This window comes from Haliotis cracherodii, unplaced genomic scaffold, assembly GCF_022045235.1.
Source record: "Haliotis cracherodii isolate W230 unplaced genomic scaffold, xgHalCrac1.p SCAF_7, whole genome shotgun sequence".
NCBI lineage: Eukaryota > Metazoa > Mollusca > Gastropoda > Lepetellida > Haliotidae > Haliotis > Haliotis cracherodii.
Genome location: NW_027266330.1, coordinates 14696155 through 14715734, shown reverse-complemented (window position 1 = coordinate 14715734; position 19580 = coordinate 14696155). Strand labels below are relative to the sequence as shown.

Sequence of the window (19580 nt, the reverse complement as noted above, 5' to 3'; positions counted from 1 at the left end):
TTAATGTGAGGCGGATAGCTTGAAGAGTAATATTTAGATGAACAGCACTTTGAATGACGGTCTGCCTAACTAAAATAGTAGAGCCACCAGTCGCTTTATCAAGAGGAGGAGAACACGAATGGTGACAGTTGTACTGTCTTATTAAGAATTGACCTTCACTTTGTGTGAGTTCATTGGAGTATGCTCCGACGTTCATACAGTTTGGCCCTCACTCTATGAAGGTTCATACTCCAATGAACTCACACAAAGTGAAAGTCAATTCTGATCACAATTTCTTACCTCAAAGGATGTAGGCCAAGATCTAAACACAATTTCATTTAGTACGTGTGACTTCATGTTTACACCGACATCCATACAACAACCAGCTATATCGCGGAGTAAAATGGTTCCTCAAAAAGAGAGGTGACATGGGCGTATGGATGTACAACTTGCTCTTCAGAACGTACTTAAGCAGCACATGTGTTCAAATCATAGCCTCATTAGATGAGAAAGGTCTGTAAAGAACTACCTCAGTAAGTCAGTCACAATGACAGCGCCTCGTAATACATTTACATCAAGTACAAGACGTCAAAATGGCCGACACGATAAACGTGACGGGAGAGATTTCCGAAGTTGTTAATGAACGCGTGGCGGTTACATGTGTGAGTCATCATTGATCAACTGGCCGATCACTGAAAGGTGAATAAAGATGCGTCAAACAGACACTAAGGTAAATTCATAGATTGCTGGAGACGGTCAATGTCAGCCTAGGCACGGATCGAGTCGATACTACGATAGTTTAGATGTGCATTTCATCGTTTGTTCATTAGGATAGGCCGCAGCGAGGATATTCGTGAACAATCATGCAGTCACGCTCTCTGACATTTCTCAAAGTATACTGAAACGCTGAGACCAAGAATAAAGGTTCTAAATGATCAGAAAGAACGCTTATGTGTGTTTTCGTGCTAGGGAATTCCCAGGGGTTTCCACAGGAATGTAGAAGTAGTCCGTCAGTGTTTACGTCATTTAAAGAACACGGTCTCGTGAAAAACGTATGAACGTGAAATTGTGTCGTTCATACACTTATGAACGTCAATTTCGCGGTCATGTGACCGACCTCTCGCACATTATCGCTGTACATGTATGTGGACGCCCGCATCCATTCGTGTTAAAAACAACAAATACACTACATGGGACATCTGAGCCTTCATGCATGTTCGCAATTACACAGTGTGATGTGTTAAGTGTGAAGAAAAATACAGCTTAAAACAATGTATACCTGAATTGAATGATGATCAATATGGAAATGTTTAATGTCATGGAATAATTGTGACCGCATCCATTGTCAGTGTCAATATGTATTGTGGTATTATCGGCGACGAATCTTGGCTAGAAGTGGTCCCTAGCAGCCAAAACTCATGATTGAATGGGTCGGATTATTGGCGTGAATCGTTGGTCCCAGTATCAATCACTGGATTGTATGATCTTGTCTCGATTATTTACTGACCGCCGTCTTTTAACTGAACTATTGCCGAGTGCGAAGTTAAAGATCACACACACACATACACTGTTTCAAATACGGGCCATATACATATGGTGGAGGAAGGGTTTGCTATATTGCTGCCCCGGCCCTCCAAGTATGGCAGATTGCAATCCAACAAACCATACACTGATCAAGGGAAGCATACATCCTCTTATAAACCTATCATGGTGTTGTAACCATCTCCCAGACGACCTTTCTTATGTAGTAAGACCACTCAGCAGGTTTTACAATTGCTCCTCAGGTTTTACAATTGCTCCCCAGGTTTTACAATTGCTCCCCAGGTTTTACAAACCCATGCGTTACAAACCTGGGGAGCAATTGTAAAACCTGGGGAGCAATTGTAAGACCAGTTGCAGTTTTTTAGCAACTTCATCATCTGACAAAGGGTCACCAAAAGGGAAACAAAAGTCATCCTCATCCTTTTCTGCAGAATTTTCATCAATTTACTTATTTTGAGTAACGAAAATATCGTCATCGTCAGACATCCTCTCTTGTGAACAGTCAACGACACAATGCCATGTGGTACGACGCACGCGGTTCTTTCTGCACGTACAAACTGTAAGTGTGATAAATGTCGTTCAAACCATCTCACTTACTCTGTTTCGAATATTTCGAGTGGAGATATGAGATTTTTTACAAGCAGTCGAATAGGAAGGATAAAGGACCCCTCACTGATTAGGTTCTTGTTTACTTAATATTTTTATGTACATGTATACATTCAGTCTACATGTTTCAGTGAATTAAATACAAATTTGCTTTTGAATATAAAACGTGGATAACTTACTTACTTAAATAAGGAATTTAACGTGCACTTTCCGACATATGCGTATTTCGCGCACGGGCCCGCCAGGCCATTTAGTGTTTGGTCGAAAAGGGTATGTCCGAAAAGGTGAGGCAACCTAGGTTGAGCTTTTAGGGTTGCTTACTTAATTTGGAGAACAAATTTGGAATTTTGTAATATGCCATGCAAAAGGTGTGTGTGGGGGGCGGGTAGTGTGGATTGGGATGTTGTTCTGTGTTGCTTGTAATGTGTGCAATATAATATTACGTGTTCAGGCGTTTCTTCTAAGTTGCGGTGGGGGCATTTACCGTTCTGGTGTTTTTTAATTTGGTGTAGGTGGGAGTTTAACTTAGTGAGGCCTGTTTGTAGTTTAGTTATTACTCTGTAAATATTTTGGTTTTATGATGGATTTTTTTAGTGGCTTTTGTAGCAGGTGTTTTAGGTTGCAATCAGATTTCTGATAATTATTTTGCCACTTTTGGAAGATTTTCTCCTTTGAGTTACTTTTAATTTTGTTTTTTGATATTGGGAGGTTGATGCTTACTTCTTCTAATTTTAGTGCTGATTTGAATGCTTTGTCTGCGTTTTCGTTGCCAAACACTCCAACGATGGCAGGGATCCAAACTATTTCTATGTCTTTACCTAGTTTACGTAGATTGTTGGCGCTTTTAATTGTCTGTTGTATTAGTTTTGGGCGCTTTTTTGTGTTTTTGTTTTTTATGGCCTGGAGCCCACTCAATGGGTCTGAAAGATTAGGTTTTTTTGGTGTTTATTTATTTGATCGCTGTGCAGAGCTGTTACTATCCCCATTAATTTGACTGTGAAAATTGATTGATTATTTGGGAGCCTATATGATTGTGTTTCTTTTTGGGGTTTGTTGATATGGATGCCGAATCCTGTGCATTTTGAGCCCGAGTCAAAGGACATGTCTGTGTAAATGTGACACCAATTTGGCCATTTTTCGTGAATGTATGCTAATGTGATGGATTTAGCGGTATTTGGATCAGTTTCTTTATTTAGTCTGATGGAGAGAGATATGTCGATTTTTGGGGTTTGGAGTTTGGGTGTGAAGGTGTTATTTGGGGCTGTGTTTAAATGTAAATTATTTAGGTTGTGTATATTTAGGTAATTTATTATGCGTTGAGAGATTGATGTTAATTGAGGGTTTTTGCGAGCTAGAGCTTGGAGTCTGGGGCTTATGTTAGTTTTAATGATGTTGGATTTATTGGTTTTGTTGGGTTGAGGCCCAGTAATTTATTGTTAGATGTTCTCGGCGTAGATCCAGGGGTATTTCGCCTGTTAGTGCCTGTAGCGATATGCGCGATGTGCCATGCTGAGTGCGTGTGATTATCTTGAGTGCTTCATATTGAATTGAGTTTAGTTTAACGCTTAATGAGGACTTTGAGGTGTTGCATATTTGACATCCATGGTCTATTTTTGATCTAATTAGCGATTTGTAAAGTGATAGTAGGGTCTCCTTGGAGGTGTTCATCAAAGATTAGTCCATGGAATTTGGTTTCTTTTTGGAATTGTATGGGTTTTTTTTAATTAGTTGTAGTTTGGGGGTGTTTGCACGCATATTTCTCTGTTTAAATACTATCCATGTGGTTTTTTCGGCATTTAGTGAGAAACCCCATTTATTTGCCCATATTTGAATTTTATTTAATGCATTCTGCAGTAATTTTTTAGCCATATTTATGCTTCTGGTGCGCACCGAGACGGCTCCATCATCCGCGTATTTGGAAGTTTGAATTTTATTGGGTATTCCCTCGAATAGGTCATTAATCAAAACGTTGAAAAGTGTTGGGCTTGGAATGCTACCTTGGGGTGTGTCATTTTCTAAGGGACACTGGTCCGATAGCGTTTGTTCGATACCCACGGTTATTTTGCGATTAGTTAGGAAGTCTTCGATATAGTTTATTATTTGTCCTTTAAGTCCTGCTTTTGTAGTTTTTGTATTTGCCCGTTATGCCATACCATATCGAAAGCTTTAGAGAAGTCTAGAATTATGCCTTCTGTGTATTGTCGGTTTAGTTGGCCCGTTTTGATGTCTTGTTCTAATCGGTCGAGGTTGTCTAAGGTTGATCGGCCTGGGGTGAATCCACTTTGATCTTGGTTTATTATATTGTTTTGGTCCAGATAGTGTTGGAGTCTATTTTTGACCATTGCCTCCATGATTTTACATATGTTTGGGGTTAGGGAGATTGCTCGATATGAGTTTGCTTCGTTTGCTGGTTTGTTCGGCTTTGGTATTTGGATGACCCATGCCTCTTCCCATGAAGTAGGAACCTGGCGTTTTGGTAGATGAGATTGTATAGTTTAAGTAGTGATTCCAGAAGATTTTGGGGAAGCTGTTTAATTATTTGGGGGTTGTCCAGGGTTCTAGTTCTGGGGGTGTTCCTTTTTTTCTATTATTTAGTACATGGAGTAGTTCCTCTAGTGTATATTGTTGGTTAATTTCTAGGTTATCATCTTTTGGTAATTTGAAGAATTTATTTTGATTTTTTAATTGTTTTTGGAATTCTTCAGGGAAGTTACTATTACTACTTATGGCTGAGAAGTGGTCTGCGATGTTATTTGCTTTTTGTTTAGAGTTTGTGGAGTTACTTATGTTTGGTGTTTTTTTGGTTCGTTTAATGCCTCGGATTGCGTGTATTTTGCGCCATACTGTTCTTGCGCCTGTGTGATGGTATTTTTCTTCGCAGAATTTTTTCCAGTTTTTGGCTTTTGCCGTTTTGACTAAGCTTTGTACTTCATGGTTTAATTGTGCTATCTTTAGATATGTGTAGTCTCGTTTAGCTTTATTAAATGCGCTATTTCCTAATTTTTTTTATATCCTCGGTCCACCAGGGTACTGTGGTTTTGCCTATTATTGGTGTTGTGAGATAGTTTTTTTTTGCTATGTTGAGTATGCATTCTGTTAAGTTTTGGCAGTATTATTCGGGGACTTTATTTTCGGGATTCGCTTGGTTCATCTGTTTGCATAGTGCTTTGAATTTGTCCCAGTCTGCCTTGTTGTAATTGAATTTTGGTTCGTGTGGTTCATTTGAGGTTCGGATATTTATGTTTCCTATGGTTATGTGGTTTTGAAAGTGGTCGCTGCCGAGTGGCTCCTAATGCTCTTCCCACAAAGTGCTTTGGGCGATATCAGGGGTACAGACTGTTAGGTCTATAGCCGACATATTTTGATTAATTTTCACATATCTAGTTGGTTGGTTGTTATTTAGTAGTATTAGGTTTTTTGTTCTATCCATTCGGCGATGAGTTTGCAGTTTTGGTCTGTTTTATATCTAACAGGAGGGGTGGTGGGCGTTGAAGTCCCCTAAAAAGATGGTGGATTGATGGCTTAGCTGATTTAGGGTCTCTAAGTTTTCATGTTTAATTTGTTTCACTGTCCAGTTGTATATGTTTACAATGTATATTGTTTTGTTGTGATGAGTTATTTGTATACAATTAGCTTCTAGATTTGGAGTTTTAATTGGTATTTCTTTATGGTTTATGTCCTCCCTGATATATATGATAAGGCCACCGCCTGCTCTACCTGGGCGAGATTTAATTAGGTAGGGTGAATTTAGATTTTTGGGAGAAGTGGGTTTCCTGAACGCATATGATATGAGGACCTAGGTTTTTCCGAAACATAATTTTTAATTCGTGGCCGTGGGCGGCCAGTCCATTGGCATTCCACTGTAGTATGTGTAGACCTTCCATTATCTAGAGGGTTTCGAGTTTGGGGGGATTAAGCTTTGTTTAGGTGTAGGTTGTTGTGGTTTCTATTTTGAGATTTCTTTTAATGTGTCATCGAAGTTTTCAAAGGAGAGACTAGTAAGTTATATTTTGGAAGCCACTGTGTGAAAGGATTTAAACAAACGTTGATAAACCAACCAGGAGTGGTATATAGGTAGATATAATACCAGTCTTCCGATGTACACACATTTGATGATACATACGAGGGGCGTGCAATAAGTTTCACGACTTGGGCATTTGTGTTTACACAAACAATGTCAACTTGTGTCAGGTGTGACACTAGTCATAACATCAGGTTGACACGTGTCATAACAAGTTCCTGACACAACAATAAGTTAGATGTGATAGTTTATTCACCTGAGGGTGGTCACAATCATGGATTCTCTCAAACATAAACGTCAAACATAAACGATGACCCAAAGTCAGGCAGGTCTTCAGATGCCACCCAACCGGAAAACATTGCTGCTGTAGAAAGAAGAATTTTGTCTGACCGACGAGTGAAAGTATCTGAACTTTCTAGGGAATTCCAAATATCAGTTGTTATAACCATTATTCATAAGCATCTTGGTATGTCCAAGGTATTTGCAAGATGGTACATAGAAACCTTAGAGCTGAAGATCGCCACCACAGAACTGAAAGTTTTTGAGACCTCCTGGATATCTATTCTGCTGATGAAGCCGGATTTCTTTCTCGTCTAGTGACAGGTGATGAAACATGGATCCACCAATGGGACCCAGAAACTAAACTGGAAACCATGCAATGGAAGCACCCCATCCGCCTCCGAGGAAGTTTGGCACTCAACCATCGGCTGGCAAGGTAATGGCCACCATATTTTGGGATGCAAGAGGCATATTACTGATTGATTACATGCCACCAAAAACTACAATCAATGAAGAGTATTATGCTAATGTAATGAGAGAATTATGAAAATCTATTCGCCAGAAACGCCGTGGGATGTTAACACGTGGTATTCTACTTTTGCATGACAACGCTCCGGTTCACAAGTCGAAAATTGCACAGGCCGCCATATGTGAATGTGGATTTGAACAGTTAAATCATCCACCCCACAGCCCAGACCTAGCCCCCACTATTTCCTGTTTCGGTAAATGAGGCATGGTTAGAGGGCCAATCTGCTTATTTCTATAAAGGTGGTATTAAAAGCTTGAAGGACAAATGGAATAAGTGTATTGAGGTGAATGGAGATTATATTGAAAAATAAAAGTGCAAAAGATAATCTGCGACTTGGGCTTATATTGAAGTTGCAAAACGTATTGAACGCCCCTCGTATATAAGGTTTAAGTTGATTATGACAGCCCGGGCCAAGTCTTGGCAAACACATGTGACAGAGAATTGTTTGAGAAAATGCATTAAAAGTGCTTTATAGATTTCTTTAAATGCGATGTACAGTTACATTATAAAGTGGTATATATGTATATATAATACCTGTCTGTAGATGTAAACAAATTTGATGATACATCTGTGAGGTGAAATTTGAATTTGACAGCTTAGGCCAAGTCGGACCAAACACTTCTGATAGAGACTATGTTGAGAATGTAGAGGGAAAAGGGCTTCACTTTGAGCACCTTGTTTTCTTTAAATACCGCGATCTGAGACATTACTAAGTTGTATATATGTTGATTTAATACTGGTCTATAGATGTAAAGTATTTTTAGTAACTTTAGACGTTTTAACAGTTATTAACACATGTCGTGTCAGCCCTTTGACATTCGCGATTATCCATTCCCAGAAAACACCCTGTGTTGGTTTAACATGAATGAGTAAAGGATATTTGGGGAGGCCCAATACGTTAATCAATGAAAGAAAAGTCGTCAAAACACAGTCATTTCCAGGACATCACACTCCTACATACTATGGTCAACGAGAAACCATCTCATCAAAGAAAACACACAGTCAAGGCACTGATTTTTCTACGAGGACTCTCGGAATGTCGTAATTATCACTTGATTACATTGTTGAATATACATTTTGATTCAAGCTCAATTAATTGAACAAAACTATACGTTGTTGACATTTCAGATCTACCAAGATATACATGTTTTGTTTTATTATTCTGCAATCCATTTTTAGTATTAGCCGCCGGCCCGGCCCGGTCCGGCCCTACCTTTCCTGGCCCGACTTTTAGGCAATCCCCCATATCTGCTTTCTGTGATGATGTTGGCGTTCGCTGATGTCAATGACGTACCGGATGGCAATACAGCAGTGAGTGTCGTTGAGGGAGGGAGGGGGAGTCCGACTCGGGAGTGCTGGTATTGGTGATGATGACGTGGTGTCAGAAACCATCGACTCCACTGGCAGTCGCAATGCCTGGATTTCATTCTTGAGGCTGGCGACTTCAAGCTTCAGTGTGTCGATATCTGCGTCACTGGTATGGTCAGACAGTCCTGTTGTGGTTGAGACATGGCTTGGTGACAATGTGGATGGAGTCGTTTCAGGGGGTGGAGATGAATCAGAAGTTGGGAAGTAGGAGGTGACGATTCATTCATAGACCGGCTTGCCCTCTTCCAAGAATCAGGAACTACAACAATGTGATGAAGATTTTTTTAGGTCATACAACATACATGCACTGGTAATAACTAAGCTACAGGCTTGCTGATACTGTCATGCACTTTACAGTTATCTGTGTAGTCTGGTTGATAAGACGAGATCAGTTCTTTACTGCAATAAATATTCATGACAATAATGTGAAAGGAAACATAAATTCACCTTCTTTGCAGCATTTGTCCTTTTCTTTGTTCGCTCTTACTGCATATCCTGTGAGATATAAACATAAATGATGAAATATGGTTAGAACATCATTTGCAGATAAACGAGGAAAGTGTAAATTCAATAAAAAACAGTTACCAAGTATAATACTTACAACCATGCATTTATCTTTAAAAAAGAGTAACGTGTACGCTACAAACCTCTCGTTTTCTCTTTCTCACACTGGACGCGCGAATCCCCTGAAATTATAGAGAGAGAAAAACCTCTATAAATTTATTGTCATATTTCCATAGATGTCTGTAAGTGATCACTTAATTCTTTGTTTAGTGGGCTACTATATGAAGATACACTCTTCCAAAAAAGAAACGCACAAGTAGTATATAGTATTGAACCCTGACTACACAAAAAAAAACCGGTATATAAATTGGATATATCTTACTGGAAAATGTTGGTGGCCTGATAGCCAATAATTTGTCATTCAATTGTCAACATTTTTCAAGTTCGAAAATGTCGAGACTCAGCACTGCCGATCGGAACATCGCCATAGGACGTATCCAAAGAGGGGAATCGCAGTCTTCTGTCGCACGCCACTTCAACGTCCACCACAGCACCATTTTCCGCCTTTGTGAGCGATACACACAGTTCAATTCCACTGCAGACCGTCCGAGAACCTGCCGACCAAGAGTTACCACCCCTGTACAGGATCGCTACATTCGACTGTTCCACCTACGTCATCGCAATGCCACTGCTATGGAGACTGCAGGACGCATCCCTGGTTTGAGGAGGATATCAGACTAGACTGTCAGGTTTGGAATCGGACCCAGAAGACCAGTTACCGTCCCTGTTTTGCAACAGATCCATCGACAGCGATGCTTGAGTTGGTGCCATACCTTACAGCCTTGCAATTTGAGAAGCTGGGGATGAGTGTGGTTTAGCGATGAATCACGATTTCTTCTTCATCGGCGAGATGGAAGACAACGTGTTTATTGTCGTCGAAATGAGCGTTTTGCCACACATTGTGGGCGTGAATCAAATTTCAACAGGACAACGCTCCACCGAACACAGCTCGTGTCACGGTAGACTACCTTCATAATGCCAACATCAACGTCTTGCCCTGGCCGTCGAGATCTCCAGATCTCAACACAATCGAACACCTCTGGGATGAACTCGATCGACGTGTACGTCAACGTCAGATCACGCCGCAGACACGCCCACAACCAGCCAACGCGTTACAGGCAGAATTCCGCAGGACAGAATTCGTACACTTATCCAGTCAGTGCCGAGGAGATGCAGAGCCGTGATTGCTGCCCGGGTCGGTCACACGAGATAATGAGTTCTGCGCAACCTTATGGCCTTATGTGACATGACAATGAACAGTTTTCAATGCCTTTATACTACGACAACATGTGACCATCGAGCTCCAAAATTTCATATATGTATCTATGATATTAATCTAAATATATCGATTTTATTAGGTACAATAAATGTACTAAAAGTCTACCTGCGCGTTCCTTGTTTTGAAGAGCGTATATATAGGCCTTTTTTTTATGTAATTGCGATGGTAATACATGGTAATCCGATGCAAATGGAACCAGATGTTAGTGTAAATGATCCCTATCTATGCATTATATATCAAATTCCACAAGAATTTTGTGCATGAAGTATGTTTTGCGCAGTCGAATCTACTGGTATTCTAACAGAGCTTCACTGTACCTCCAGATTATAATTCTCCGTGAGTGACATACTTCCTTATTATTGACATCTTTCATTTCTATCTCATTCACTTGTAATTAAGCGACGAATGTACGTAGAACATGTACATTATCACGCAGTTATTGCTATGTAACGTGTCGTCATATAATAATTACTATTATGGAAGTGACATCAAGCTCTGGTGGAGACTTGTGAGGGAGTATCCATGTTGGATCACGGCCTGTATCGCTTTCATTTCCGCTCTCACTGAGACACAGTTGAAAGCTTCCGGCGGGGGTGGCTTTTTGGGAGTTTAAACCATAGGGATGAAAGGCGGGGATATATAATCCCTGATGATGTTTCAAAATCACTGATTGAGGATATTAATGCTGAAATGTATAAGGATATTGATAACGCCGTCCCTAAGATATCCCATCTTTTCGAGCGGGAAGCAGCTTCAATGAGCAGACGACATAGGTCACGTGACAGCCCGCTTTGGTGGAACATGCAGTGTGAGACAGCCAAGCGTGAAAAGTATCGGGCCTTAGACAAATTTAGATTGACTGACTGACGCTTTACTTGATTTGCAAATCTGTAAACAAAAGACGCGAATATTTAAATCAGTGTGTCATGATAGTAAAAGGAATCAGAGATAAAATTTAATGTATTCGTGACAACCCTGATGAACTGTGGAAATCTATTAAAACATCAGTAGCACTGCAAAGCCGTAGTTAACTTTTTTGACAGGGGGGCAAATATTTGCACAAGTATCACTTGACCCCTACTTGATTCAAATAAAACTGTTTTCTATAACACCTCTCCCCCCCCCCCCCCCCCCCCCGCCCCCCAAAACACCCCCAGCAGAATGGCATCAGAACCATGCAGTGGCCTGCCCTCAGTCCCGATTTAAATCCCATTAAGCACCTGTGGGACGAAATTCAAAGACGGCTGAATGACGTCCAACCAAGGCCGACAACTGCAGCTGAACTGCGTCAGGCGTTCATCAGAGTGTGGGCTCAAGTGCCTTTGGCCTTCATCAACCGCCTCATTCATTCCATGTATCGACGTTGCACGGCAGTCATCAATGCACATGGCGGACACACGAGATAATGACTTGTGATGCCATTTTCTCAGAGACTAGTGTTGTGTTTCACTTTAAGAACATTTGACACTTTAATTTCTACCCATTTTTGCCAAGTTTCATCTTTTTAATATGTCTCAAAGTATGTTTACAGTGTTTGGACAAATAAGGTTTCTCATTATCTATCCATGGTGACGTTTCTTTTGCGGTTCAGAATATATTGGGTAAACTAGTCATTATGAACAATTGCCGACAACAAATGCAAACGTATTTGATGCTGTATGGATTGGATTGCGTAAACAGAACTTCCTGGGCAACTAAGATAAATCATGATCATACCTTATTCCAGTTTGGCTTTGGCTACGCCTGGATTATGCAAGATGTTGGACATTTTTATCTTGTTATGTCTCAGTTTAAACAACGTGTATCCGATTACAGCATCCAACGATGGCTTTCATCAATATCATCAAATCCAATGCTAATGGCATATTCAACCTACAACCAGTTTTAAAGACCGAAGTATATCTTACACAAGTCGACTCTACACTATTGAAACCAGCGCTGTCAAGATTTAGATGTGGCTGTCATCAGTTGAGGATCGAAATGGGCAGACGCAATGGCATCGATCCAGAATGACGCTTGTTTAGATATTGTCTTCGATTAAACATTAGTCTAGTTGCTTTTAATGATTTAAGAAATCGATACATTGATCCTAAATACTCTGTTAGTCCGTCACTGGAATCCTTTGTTCGCCTGATGTCTTCTAATCATAAACCTACTATTGTACGGCTATCAAAATTCATATTGAATGCAATGGAATTGTATAAGTCACTTTATCAGTAATTGTATTCCTGTAATGTTATATTATGTGGGCATGTGGCCTCTAACTTGAATAAAGGTGTTACTTGTTGAAAGCGTTCAATTAATCATTAGCACGTGCAAGAACTTCCGTCTAGATCCAGATAGAAAAAAGTAATTGTAAGGTGAAGTTGTCAAATATTCTCGACAGGTATTAAAAACGTAAATGTACTAAAATATAACTGTAGGGTATTGATGAAGCGGCATTTATAGTTACCGCTTCACCTGTCTATTCTGGCATACACGTGGGTGTATGTCCGATTGCTGGTAACCCTGGAAAACAATGTCAGATATACAAACCTACCTCACAGCCAGAGCTAATCATGTGTGTATTTATTTTACACAATACTATTTGCAAACTAATTTGACATTCTCAGTTAGATATATGTAAGCTCCTCGACAACCCACATGTACATGTATTTATTATATTATGATGGTATTACTGTTCATGGGAAAACAAAAATAATATTGAAATTAAGAAAAAAAAGACAGAATTGCACTAAATAAACGAAATAGATCATGAACCTATATATGCAATAGGTTAATTTGTAACATGAGTGAAAGATTAAATCTGAACCCGAGTTCCAACACGTACGCTAGCTGTCACTTCCATGGTTTGGGACGTTAAGCTGTATTCGTTGAAATGTAATTTATCGTCAATTGACTTACTTACTTAGTTTTGGTTTTAACCAGCGCTTTCCGACATATGCGTATATTTTGCAGTTCGCACACGGACCCGACAAGCCGTTCAGTGATGTGGTCGAGAAAGGTATGTCCGAAAGGTAAGGCAACCTGGAGGGGCTCTATGGTCGCTTAATTAATTTTGGCGGAAATTTTGAATTTTGAAATATGCCATGCTAATAAGGTGGAGGATCTAAATGAGTTTGTGAGGTTGTGTGTTGTAATAGATTTATTATTTATGTTTTATTGGTACTTGTTTGTTGTGTTTTTTGGTGTCTTTGTTTCTCTCTCTCCTAAATGCGGCCGAGTAGGCCTGTTTTGATTAGATAAATGCCTAGTGCTTTATAGGTCTGTAAGCTTTTAAGGGGTTTAGTGGAGTTGCTAGTGTCATTTGATTGTTGTAGTTTAGTGTTGTGCTGTGTTGTTTGTAATGTGTGCAATGTAGTATTACGTGTTCAGGAATTTCTATTTGGTTGCAATTTGGGCAGTAACCGGTTTAATGGGTTTTTTTTAATTTGGTGTAGGTGTGAATTGAGATTAGTGTGGCCTGTTTGTAATTTGGTTATTGCCCTGTCGATATTTTTGGTTTTAGGAAGGATTTTGGGGTTTTTGAGTGGTCTTTGTAGCAGGTGATTTAGTTTGCAGTTTGATTTCTGATAATTGTTTTGCCACTTATGGAAGATTTTTTCCTTAATAATTAATATTTCAAATTTCGTTTTTAGATATTGAAAAGTTGATGCTTACTTCTTCCAATTTTAGTGCTGATTTAGCTGCTTCGTCGGCATGTCCGTTACCAAACACACCGATGTGGACAGGGATTCAAACTATTTCTATATATTTGCCTAGTTTACGGAGATTGTCGTAGCTTTTAAGTATCTGAAGTATTAGCTGAGGACGTTTTTTTGTGTTTTTGTTTTTTATAGCCTGGAGCTCACTTAATGAATCTGTTAGTATTAGTTTAGGTTTTTTTCCCCATTTGGGCGCTGTGTAGGGCTGTTACTATCCCCATTAGTTCGGCTGTGAAGATTGATTGGTTAGTGGGAAGCCTATATGAGTTTGTTTCTTGTGTAGGTGTGTTGATGTTGATGCCGTGCGTTTTGAGTCCGGGTCAAAGGACCCGTCTGTGTATATGTGACACCAATTTGGCCATTGTTCGTGTATGTATGCTTGTGTGGTGGATTTAGCGGTGTTTGGGTCGGTTTCTTTATTTAGTTTGGTGGAGAGAGATATGTCGAATGTGTGGGTTTGTAGTTTGGGTATGAAAGAGTCGTTTGGTGCTGTGTTTAGTTTAAATCATTTAGGTTGTGAGTATTTGAGTAATTTAGTATGTGTTGAGGTGAGGTGAAATGGGGTTTAACGTCGCGTCCAAGATTATTGCACTTATATAGCGACGTGCATGCACATGTATGTGTGTGGCTGCTTGTACGGACTGATACCTATTTATAGTGCTAGCTCACTGAGATACCATGCCGTAGTTTAACATGAATACCCCACTCAGACACAGTATACTAACTCCGAGCCGACCAGTCCATGTTTTAGCCCCTTAATGCCGAGCGCCAGACAGGGTAACAACACGTACCCACTTTTAACGTCTTTTGGGGATCGAACCCCGGACCTGCCGCTCTCCGGGCGGACGCTCTACCTCTCGACCACATGGGCGGTCCTCGTATGTGGTGTGAAATTGGTACTAATTGTGGGTTATTTCGAGATACCGCTTCGAGCCCTTTGGGGCTAAGGCTGTTGTTAAGCATTTGTTGGATTATCTTGGGTGGAGGCCCAGTAATTTATTGTAAGTTCTCGGCGTAGATCCAGGAGGATTTCGCCTGTAAGTGCCTGCAGTGATGTGCGTGGTGTGCCCCGTTGTGTGCGTGTAATTAACCTTAGTGCTTGGTATTGGATTGAGTTTAGTTTATCGTTTAATAATGAGTTGAGGGTGATGTATATTTGTCATCCATAGTTTATTTGGATGTAATCAGTGATTTGTAAAGTGACAGTAGGGTCTCATCTGATCTGGATTTATTTCTTCACAAATTTATTTGCAGTTTTGGCTTTCGCAGTTTTGACGAGGTTTTGTACTTTATGATTTAGCTGGTGGACTACCTTTGGATTTGTGTACACACATCGTCATTTGACTAATAGCTGTTGATAAATAAGTCCTTACCAATCAGTGACTGACCACTTTTACTCTTGTTATTGTAACTACCCTTGGAACAAAGAAAGTAACAAATAAAGACAAGCACAAGATGTACACAGCAAGTCGTTCTGTATTATCAACCATAGGAAGCTAAACTACAATACCATTCCATATTCTCCATAAAAATACAATACCATTCCATATTCTCCAACATACTACAATACCATTAGATATTCTCCAACATACTACAATACCATGCCATATTCTCAAACATAATACAATCCCATTCCATATTCTCCAATATATTACAATACAATTCTATATTCTCCAACATACTACAATACCATTCCATATTCTCCAATATATTACAATACCATTCCATATTCTCTAACATACTACAATACCATTCCATATTCTCCAATATATTACAATACCATTCTATATTCTCAAACATACTACAACACCATTCCATATTCCCCAATATATTACAATACCATTCCATATTCATTAACATACTACAATACCATTCCATATTCTCCAACATACTACAATACCATTCCATATTCTCCAATTTATTACTATACCATTCCATATTCTCCAACATACTACAATACCATTCCATATTCTCCAATATACTACAATACCATTCCATATTCTCAAACATACTGCAATACCATTCCATATTTTCCAATATACTACAATACCATTCCATATTCTCCAACATGCTACAATACCATTCCATACTCTCCAAGATACTTCAGTACCATTCCATATTCTCAAACATACTACAATACCATTCCATATTCCCAAACATATTACAAAACCATTCCATATTCTCCAACATACTGCAATACCATTCTATATTCTCAAACATACTACAATACCATTCCATATTCTCCAATATATTACAATACCATTCCATATTCTCCAACATACTACAACACCATTCCATATTCTCCAATATATTACAATACCATTCCATATTCTCCAATATATTACAATACCATTCCATATTCATTAACATACTGCAATACCATTCTATATTCTCCAACATACTACAATACCATTCCATATTCTCAAACATACTACAATACCATTCCATATTCTCCAATTTATTACTATACCATTCCATATTCTCCAACATACTACAATACCATTCCATATTCTCCAATATACTACAATACCATTCCATATTTTCCAACATACTGCAATACCATTCCATATTTTCCAATATACTACAATACCATTCCATATTCTCCAACATTCTACAATACCATTCCATACTCTCCAACGTACTTCAATACCATACCATATTCTCAAACATACTACAATACCATTCCATATTCCCAAACATATTACAAAACCATTCCATATTCTCCAACATACTGCAATACCATTATATATTCTCAAACATACTACAATTCCATTCCATATTCTCCAATACATTACAATACCATTCCATATTCTCAAAAATACTACAATACCATTCCATATTCTCAAACATACTGCAATACCATTCCATATTCTCAAACATACTACAATACCATTCCATATTCTCAAACATAATACAATACCCATTCCATATTCTCCAACATACTACAATACCATTCCATATTCTCCAACATACTACTATACCATTGCATATTCTCAAACATACTACTATACCATTCCATATTCTCCAACATATTACAATACCATTCCATATTCTCCAACATACTGCAATACCATTCTATATTCTCCAACATACTACTATACCATTCCCTTTTCCCCAACATTCTGCAGTATCATTCCATAATTTCCAACATCAAAAGCCAAGATTGTACTACTGTCTGTATAATACCATCTACAAAATGTTCCACTTTGAAATAGGCCCCTCTGAAATATCAATATTAATTTGTAAACCTTCAGATCCTAGATCCATACATTTTACGTTTCTGGATAATCAGTTGGATATTTATGCAAAAAATAAACCTTCTTAATACTTAAGTCTTATAAGGCGTGTACCAGCTGTGCTCATATACTCTAACAATCACTACACAGTAGACCACGTTAAGTTCTCGATTTAATGTTGAGTACGTATTACCACTGTGGAAAAGGTATGCAGATGTGAATGTTGCAAATTCGTTTATGAGATTGTGCTTATTGCTTAAAAAAATAGACAAAAAAGTACCCTTTGCTCTGTAGCTCACCTGAATTATGAAGTAATAATTTGATAACACTTCAATCTTATTTTAGTTCAAATGTCTTTATTATAGCTACAATGGATATAATTATCATTAAACCGCCTGGCGTAAACGGCAACTAAAGACACAATAACGAATTTATCATGCCGAAAATTTACATTATTTGGTGTCTTTATCGCACATGAAAACTTGACACTTACAACTCGTATAAACGACAGGACCAGTACATATCTTTCCGATACAACGCTTTAATGTAACAACTGAATATATAATGCGCTGAATGTGAACGTTTAAACAAGTATTATAGGTAACATGGATAGCATTTTCATAACAATGTGATGTTAATTGCATGTTAATTTCGTGTTTGTGACGTCATCCTATATTATATTCTATGACGTTGCTATTTGTAAATCAGTTACATCCGTTGTAAGTTTTTTTTCTCTATAATTATTAATAAAGTCATGAACGTGGTTTCTTTGAAAATTAATGTCTTGGCACATCACAATTAAAGATATTAAAACACAAAACAGTGTCGAATGACGAATTTCTATACCAGAATTGTTATGTGAAATATGTGAGTTGGGTTTTGGTCACTGACGGTACACCGTTTCATATTTGGTCAGCAACAATCATCTTTGATGTATAGGGTTAGTAGTTCTACTCTCTGATTGGTCAATCTCACTTTGAGGCAAAATAATGCATGATATTGCTTGACGAGAGGCCATTATCATGCTCGTTGTTAGGTGACGTCATATTGATGTTCAATAATGACGTCATCTGGTTTGTTCTATGACGTTTTCACATTTGTAAAAGAGGGGCAGTGATATTCGTTGTGTGTAAATGTGTACAGTAAATGTTTTAAAAGCGATATTGTTGTTTATTCTTATTTGATAACAAATTCTACCCTTTTTAGTTATAATAACGGCAACGCTTTTTGACAGAGCATTATCATTTGCAGAAGCCCTCTGTCTTTTCCACTGCCCTCCTTTGCCGGGCAGTTGATGGAAGAACTCGGGCTTCTGCAATTGATAATGCCCTGAAAAATACAAGTGAGTTAAGGAAAAAATGGTGCAAATGATTATGTTAAAAAGAAACAAAGGTAGTTTTGCACCATCAACGATGTTGAGTGCAAATAGTGATGCCACTAATTTACTGAATATTGGTATTTCCATACCCAACTCTTACGCGACTTATCAGCAACAGTCAACTGTCGTTACAATTGGTATATTAAATTTACAAAGGTGTATGGGGACATTTCTTAGGGCAATGAAATCAATAATTAGTCTGAAATGATCAGTCACACAACCTTATATTGCTAATATCTTCAAATCGAAACATATTAATATATTAAATACTGGATTCTCTGAAAAGTGTTGGTTTTCATTTTGCTTTGATAAATACATCAGCGTGCAGGAGTCCTTGATTGTTGAGAGGTACTTATTTGATCTGACAAATTTTAACTTGGGAGCCCTTGGTTTCGAAGCTGTCCTATTGTAACGATCGCAAAGCAAAATATTTCAGGCAAATGTCTCAGCAAAACTGACAGAAATTTACATCATGATTATTAAGATTCGTAACACAATTTGGTTTTAAACAATTCCAAACATGTGTAGGATATAGACATATGTAGTGATCACAACACGCTTTAATTATCGGATAAGGGAATAATCTCGTTTTTTTACAACAGTGTGACCTATTAAACGTCTTCTGATGAAATTACATTAAGTATCTTCGGGCCAAATCGGACTGAACACAGACCGCACACATCTGATGGAGACTATGTTAAGAATGTAGAGGGGAAATGGCTCCACTTTGAGCAACGTGCTTGCTTTAAATAGCAAGATCTGTGACACTATAAAGTGGTATTTAGGTAGATATGATACAAGTCTATATATGTAAACACATTTCATGATACATCCGTGAGGTTTTAGATGTTTTTGACGACAAGTCGGACCGAACACTTGTGATGTGACTATGTTGAGGGTAGGTATGGGTAAATGAGATTCACTTTAACCACCGTGTCAGCTTTAAATACGATGAACAGTGACATTTTAAAGTGGTATTTACTTAGCTATAGTACTATGCTATAGATGTAAGTGCTATGCCGGACAGATGGAAACTTGTATCATGATAGTTGGAAGTATTGGATACATTTCAAATCCTATTTCGTTTAACGATTC

General features: G+C 38.5%; 1 protein-coding gene across 5 annotated transcripts in view; it reads left to right on the top strand.

Annotated features, from left to right (window-relative positions):
• LOC139448012 (uncharacterized) overlaps positions 1-19580 on the top strand; it is a 165344-nt gene that overhangs the window by 73576 nt on the left and 72188 nt on the right. For 4 of the 5 annotated variants that reach the window (XM_071229515.1, XM_071229514.1, XM_071229513.1 and 1 more), the window contains one exon: positions 13126-13184. The exons of the other annotated variant lie outside the window; for it this stretch is intronic. In XM_071229515.1, the coding sequence (XP_071085616.1) occupies positions 13126-13184 (59 nt within the window). The remainder of the gene's footprint in view (positions 1-13125; positions 13185-19580) is intronic. 5 annotated transcript variants of the gene reach the window in all.